Raw genomic sequence first — 6,058 nt, 5'->3', positions numbered from 1 at the left:
AATTGTTTGTTTTCATTATGTTTTCCATGCAACTTGATAACATAGAAAACGTTTTTTATTTTTTTCAACTAAGTAGTTTTTTTTTGTACCTTGTCACCGAAAAGAAGTTTGTTAGGTTGCATGAAGCATTTTATGCATTGTTTTAATAAGTTTTAGGTCATCCTAGAATTATTCAAAAATCTCTTTTTAAGTTTAAAAAATATATATTTAAATTTTAGTTTATTAAAAGCACCATGCATACTTTAGAAACAAACGATCATTTTTTTAGAAACTACAGACGTTTGGTCTACATATTCTTCTGCAACAGATGTGATATGTAGACATGAACACATTTTACATTTTCAAAAACGAACAACGGTAGAATTTTAGTGGCGCATATTATCTAGATTTAGTCGTTATCTTTTGGTCTTCTAATTCGTCAAATTCTTCTTTGTGTGGCTTTCTGTGTGCTATATTCTCCTTTGTGTTCACAATTTAGTAACTAACAAGGGAACTAGATAATGTAAGTTTTACATTCAAATGGAACAGCTTCTACTTGGTTGTTGCTTTTAGGATTGATTAGGGATGCATGATTTAGAGTTAAAAATCTTATTTTGTAATCTTTGCATTTCTTGTATAATGCAAAATGTAATATTATCGACCTCTTTCAAACTTTGATGATCGATTGGATGGTATCAAGTGATTTTATTACGGTAGATATTACAGGTTTACATTGTAAACTCACTAGTACACCTTTTTTTTGTCTTTTCAGTTTTATTTTTCATCACACATCGGTTCTCCTATTATTGTAATCTTTCCACAAGGGCAAACAACACTCCTCAAGAAAAGATGGAAACAAGGAGTAGAGGACATGAGAAGATGGCACAAAAGATGTCGATTCAGAGAGGGAGAATGGTTGTAATCAGCAAGAAGAACTGAAAGGACTTGATGATTTTATTAATTGGATCAAAGAAAAGGGAGTACAGAGTTTTCTTGGCGATAAAACAAGTCAAGCAGTTATATGTCGTTATAGCTAAAAACTAACGCCTTTTAACATGTTTAAGGGTTTTAGATTAATTCATTGTATGATTTTGTTTCATTTGAAAAGGTTAGTATTACATATTTTGTATAAAAGTTAAGAATGTCGCATAAAATAGGGAAAAAAAAACCTTATTGCATAAATAAGTCATTTGCCCAATTGAATAAATGCAAAACTTTACATAAATGAGTATTTAACCCTTTCTTTTCATGTTATCAATATATCTTCCAAAAAAGAAAAAGATAACAAACCTATTGTCTAAACTTATCTATACCATCAATATACCTACCTATGTATCTACATCCAAAGACAAAATCCTAAATCATCCCAAATCATTATCGGAATTACACGCTTCTATTAACAAAAAGATAGAACTCAACAAAATCGTTGGTTTTACTTACTACATGTTGTCATTTTAATTGCAGAGCATTATAACGGCGTTGTGTTTGCTGCTTCATGCTTATACCTCTTTCCCCACATTTTAGCCTCTTCTATTGCTTTAGCTCTTTCATCCTCATCCTCCTCTTTCAACCCATCATTTTCATCATCACTTGAATCCAAATTTACAATCAATCCACTCTTCCCATTCTGATTCCGATTCCGACTCCGATCTCCAACCATAACCGGATCGGAAAGAGACGCCACAAAATCCAACGCATCCACAACTTCACTCATATCCGGCCTTTTTTCTTGATCATTATTCATACACATCAACGCCACCTCCACAGCTTTCCTCACCGATCTTTGCATAAATTCCCCTTTCATCCTCGGATCCGCTAGCTTCACATACTTCCTTTTGTCAATCAACATCGGGTTCGCCTATAACAGACTTAATATAGTAAGCCATACATGACTATATTTTGACTTCATACAACTTAACAGAGAAAGAAAGTACCCATTCGATAAGATATTGACCTCCTTCTTTTGTGTCGTCTAATGCTTGTCTTCCTGTTACTAGTTCCAACAAAACCACCCCAAAACTGTATGTATCGGATTTTATGGTCAGGTGGCCTGTGAACCCGTACTCAGGTGCACAGTAACCCATTGTGCCCATCACCCGTGTTGATACGTATGATTTATCACCCAATGGCCCGAATTTAGCCAAACCCAGATCGGAAATCTTTGGGTCGTACCCTTCACCTAACAATATGTTGGCTGCTTTCATGTCCCTGTAGATTATACGAGGTTCACAATGATTATGTAGGTAATCAAGGCCTCTAGCTGTTCCTACTGCTATTTTCATCCTCGTGTTCCAATCAAGTGGCTTCATATTTGGTTTGGGATCTGCCCAATAAAATGAAAACAATCATGTTCGTATCAAGTTTACTTACACATGACAAGACTTGCTAGACTGGATAAACTTTCTTGGCCTATTTTTCTTGATGAGGATGAGGAAATCAGTCTGTCATGTCATGTTCTGTCTTGTCCTCCTTTTGAGGCCATAACATTGAAAATGACATAAGATATTTTACCATGTAGGTGTTTTTCCAAGGATCCCAAGGGCATGAACTCATAAACTAGAAGATGTTGGTTGCTTTCGGAGCAATATCCGATCAAGGTAACGATATTTGGGTGACACACGAGTGAAAGCATTGTGATTTCAACTTGAAATTCTTTATTCCCTTGCAACCCATCTTTATTGAGTTTTTTAACAGCCACAACCTGACCATTTAATTACTCAATTAAAAGTTAAAACACACTTTAAAAAATTGAACAAATCAAAGTTGTTTACTTGGTTAGGATTTTCTAGGTTTCCTTTATATACTTGTCCAAATCCACCTTCCCCAAGATAGCGATCACGCCTGAAATTATTTGTAGCCTTTACAAGTTCTTGGTAACTGAATTCCCTTTGTTTCTTTCCAATAGTATTCAAAGGAGCATCCACCTGTTTTGTTTCTGACTTTTCTGTTGATTGATTAAGAAGATCGTTATCCACCTTTTGAACTGCATCTCAACACCATATATATACAATCACGAATTCATATACTAATTTCTCCATAAATATCCTTCTAGCAACACATCTTAGTATTTCTCATGTCAGATTATTCTTAAAAACTAAAGTTAAAACATACTGCATGCTTCCAGATCGCTTCTAAGTTCTAAACCTAAATACTAATCAGATCCTTTACATAATTCAATCGAGCATATATAACAGGAACTTGGATAATTCAAAGTCCAATTCTTATAACAAACATGAATAAATCAACAATCGGTTCAATTTTATACCTATGCTTGGGTATTGACCTCCAATATATTAATCATCCAATTCAAAAACCTGATAAAGAGAAAAATTAAGACGTAGAAGAAATACATACACATATAGAGATATATAGATATATATATTGTGGGGAGACCTGTAGGAGTGGTGGCGGCATCTGGTGGCTTACAGTCACGTTGTTCATCGGAAATGGCATTATCTTTGGGGTTAACTTTCCGGCGTCCGGGAAAACACAGACATGCTAATCCTCCCATCTTCAAACCCAATGTTCCAAGATGCATTTTCAACACCCAAATAGACCCACCAACACAAGACTGGTAAATCATACATGCAATGATAATAGGGTTCTTGGGGTTTGTTACTACGAGAATTGCCTGGGAAAAATTTTACAACTTCAAAAATAAGCAAAAATAGCTCCAATAATAGAAGTACATTAGTAACCCGTGACACAAAGAATAATAAATAACTAGATTTAACAAAAAAAAATATCAATAGCAAGTTTAATTATTTTAAATATTTGGTATTGATCTCTTGAAAATAAGATGGAAAGTTCTGAATTTTTTTGTCTTTAGGTATTCATTTCCACTGATATAGATGTTAGGTTGTAAAAGCATGTCAACGAACAATAAACGATTTCACACACACAGAGTATAAATGCAAGAACGAAAAATAGAACACAAGTCATGATTATTTCATATTAATTTACTATATCAAACAAATGATTCATTATTTATGTATCTTGGCACAAGAGGCGATGAGGAAGGGAGAAGGATCACTACAACAAACTTGATTATTTCAAAGAATGTACAAGAGGGAGATGTGGAGTTAAAAAAATGGATAGGAAAGTATGGTGATTGGAGTGGCACCACTTCGTTCCATCATTCAGGAACATTAAACTCAAGCCTGTACAAATTTTCAAAGGAATAAAATTTTCAGAAAACAGAACTGAACAATTTTGGAACCTCACTGTAGCTCATAAAGTCAATGGCAATCAATGTGCAAAGACAAGGTCCAAGACCATAGTAATCCTAATCCATCAATAAAACGTACCACAAAATCCATCTAATGCAAATCAAAGGGTGCAGATGGCCTGATGCCTATTTGAGCTGCCTACGACTTTGCACAAAATGAAGCATACAACCAAGATCAATATTAAAGCCCAAAGTGCAACTCGTGAAAGAATGAAGAATAGAAGAATGAGGAACCTGATTAGCAACAGAGACAAAATCAAACTTCAGAAATCATACCTGAATTGCAAAATCCCCTGAAGTGGAAGGCGGAGGTGGTCGAACGAAGGTGGTGAGATGGTTGGGGTTCGATGCTGTGCCTGTGTGCGAGAGATACGGGAGAGACAAGGGAAACAGGAAAATCGAAGGGAGTCGTGGAAGGCAAAGCCGCACGGTGGTGTTGTGGTGTTCGAGACGGGAGAGACAAGGGAAATAGGAGAATAGAAAAGAGGGTGGAAGGCGGCGCCTCACGGTGGTGCTGTGGTTGGACGGCAGTTATTGCGGTGGGTGTCGCGGCGGACGGGAGCTGCAGCAGCAGGGGTAAATTTCGTGAGGGTAAATTGGAGTTATGGTTATTTGCACGTTCTTTCTACCGCTCTACAAAAAAAAGGGTCGGGTGTATAGTTGGGTCTGGTGGGTTAGGGAATAAGGAGTTCGATAAGTGGGTTATGTTTTGGGTCAGAAGGGTGGGGCAAAGTAAATGGCTGATTTTCTTTTTATTTTGATTGAATTTCTTTTTGTTTTTTGTTTTTTAATATATAATGCATGGCCTTGAAATTAAATGTATATATGTTTTGAGAGATGACTCTCTCTTGGTTTTCTAAAAATTGCTATTAAAAGAAAATTGTACCTTAATGTTTATCTAAAAATTATTTTACGATAAGAATATCACACCATAGTTGATGCGGTGGGAAGGAGATTTTTAAAACCATTTGTAGCAAATACTAGTGTTTAGTCTTAAAATTATTCTTTAGTAGTACTTATTTTTCTTTTATAAAAGTATTAAAAGTTGTCTTATGTACCATGTCATTTTAGTTTTTGTTATAACCATTATGATATAATCTATTTAATTGGACTCCTTTGTTATTTTATGTGATTTCCATGTTATATGTTAATTGATTGGATTTTTGTGATGTTTATTTTGCATATCTTTTTTTATAGGTTTATATTTATTGGTGTTGATTGTAATTTATATCATCTCGAGAAGTTCATTTTTTTTTTAAGAAAATAGTACAGAATACTATTATGTCCCTCCATAATTATTACACTACAAATCTACAACTATTTAGTGATTACTTTTCTTGTTTGATTCTATCATTACGGCTATATTCATATTATAGAATGATTATTTTTATGCATTTTCAAACAAGGAAGTTTCATTGGGTGTTGCTAATAAGACACCCCTTGGACATCTCATTGACCATTTTTTAAAAATTCAACCTATAGTTAACTACTTATAATCAGCTTTTTCGGAAAACAATACAGTTTCAATCAATAAAAATATTTCAAAAAAATAATTAGGGTGTCTATATGACAAATTAGGGTGTCTAAAAATCGTGAGGGTAAATTGGAATTATGGTTATTTGCACGTTCTTTCTACCGCTCTACAAAAAAAAAAAAAAAAAAAAAAAGGGTCGGGTGTATAGTTGGGTCTGGTGGGTTAGGGAATAAGGAGTTCGATAAGTGGGTTATGTTTTGGGTAAGAAGGGTGGGGCAAAGTAAATGGCTGATTTTCTTTTTATTTTGATTGAATTTCTTTTTGTTTTTTGTTTTTTAATATATAATGCATGGTCTTGAAATTAAATGTATATATGT

The 6,058-nt window shown here is 34.4% G+C and overlaps 1 protein-coding gene across 2 annotated transcripts; it reads right to left on the bottom strand.

Annotated features, from left to right (window-relative positions):
* Positions 1-1,177: 1,177 nt before the first annotated feature.
* CDG1 (Protein kinase superfamily protein) lies at positions 1,178-4,857 on the bottom strand. 2 transcript variants are annotated; one of them, XM_079025909.1, is made up of 6 exons: positions 4,484-4,857; positions 3,373-3,610; positions 2,751-2,962; positions 2,491-2,680; positions 1,914-2,302; positions 1,178-1,837 (listed from the first exon to the last, which is right to left on the bottom strand). In XM_079025909.1, exons 2-6 carry the CDS (start codon positions 3,560-3,562, stop codon positions 1,448-1,450), a joined length of 1,371 nt encoding a protein of 456 aa, XP_078882035.1. In that variant the 5' UTR covers positions 3,563-3,610; positions 4,484-4,857; the 3' UTR covers positions 1,178-1,447. The 2 variants fall into 2 exon arrangements, with proteins under 2 accessions (XP_078882035.1, XP_078882037.1); XM_079025911.1 differs by having other exon boundaries at positions 2,751-2,923.
* Positions 4,858-6,058: the final 1,201 nt, after the last annotated feature.

This window comes from Lactuca serriola, chromosome 2 (genome assembly GCF_051521515.1).
Source record: "Lactuca serriola cultivar US96UC23 chromosome 2, Lser_US96UC23_V15, whole genome shotgun sequence".
Taxonomy (NCBI): domain Eukaryota; kingdom Viridiplantae; phylum Streptophyta; class Magnoliopsida; order Asterales; family Asteraceae; genus Lactuca; species Lactuca serriola.
This window is presented reverse-complemented; position numbering and strand designations above follow the sequence as displayed.

Bases quoted from the DNA above. Each gene is read 5' to 3' on its own strand.
- CDG1 (XM_079025909.1), bottom strand. From the start codon at position 3,562: ATGATTTACCAGTCTTGTGTTGGTGGGTCTATTTGGGTGTTGAAAATG. The intron at 2,303-2,490 runs GTAAAATATCTT...TTTATTGGGCAG, and splicing joins CTTGGAAAAACACCTACATG to ATCCCAAACCAAATATGAAG. The intron at 1,838-1,913 runs GTACTTTCTTTC...AGTCTGTTATAG, and splicing joins GTCAATATCTTATCGAATGG to GCGAACCCGATGTTGATTGA.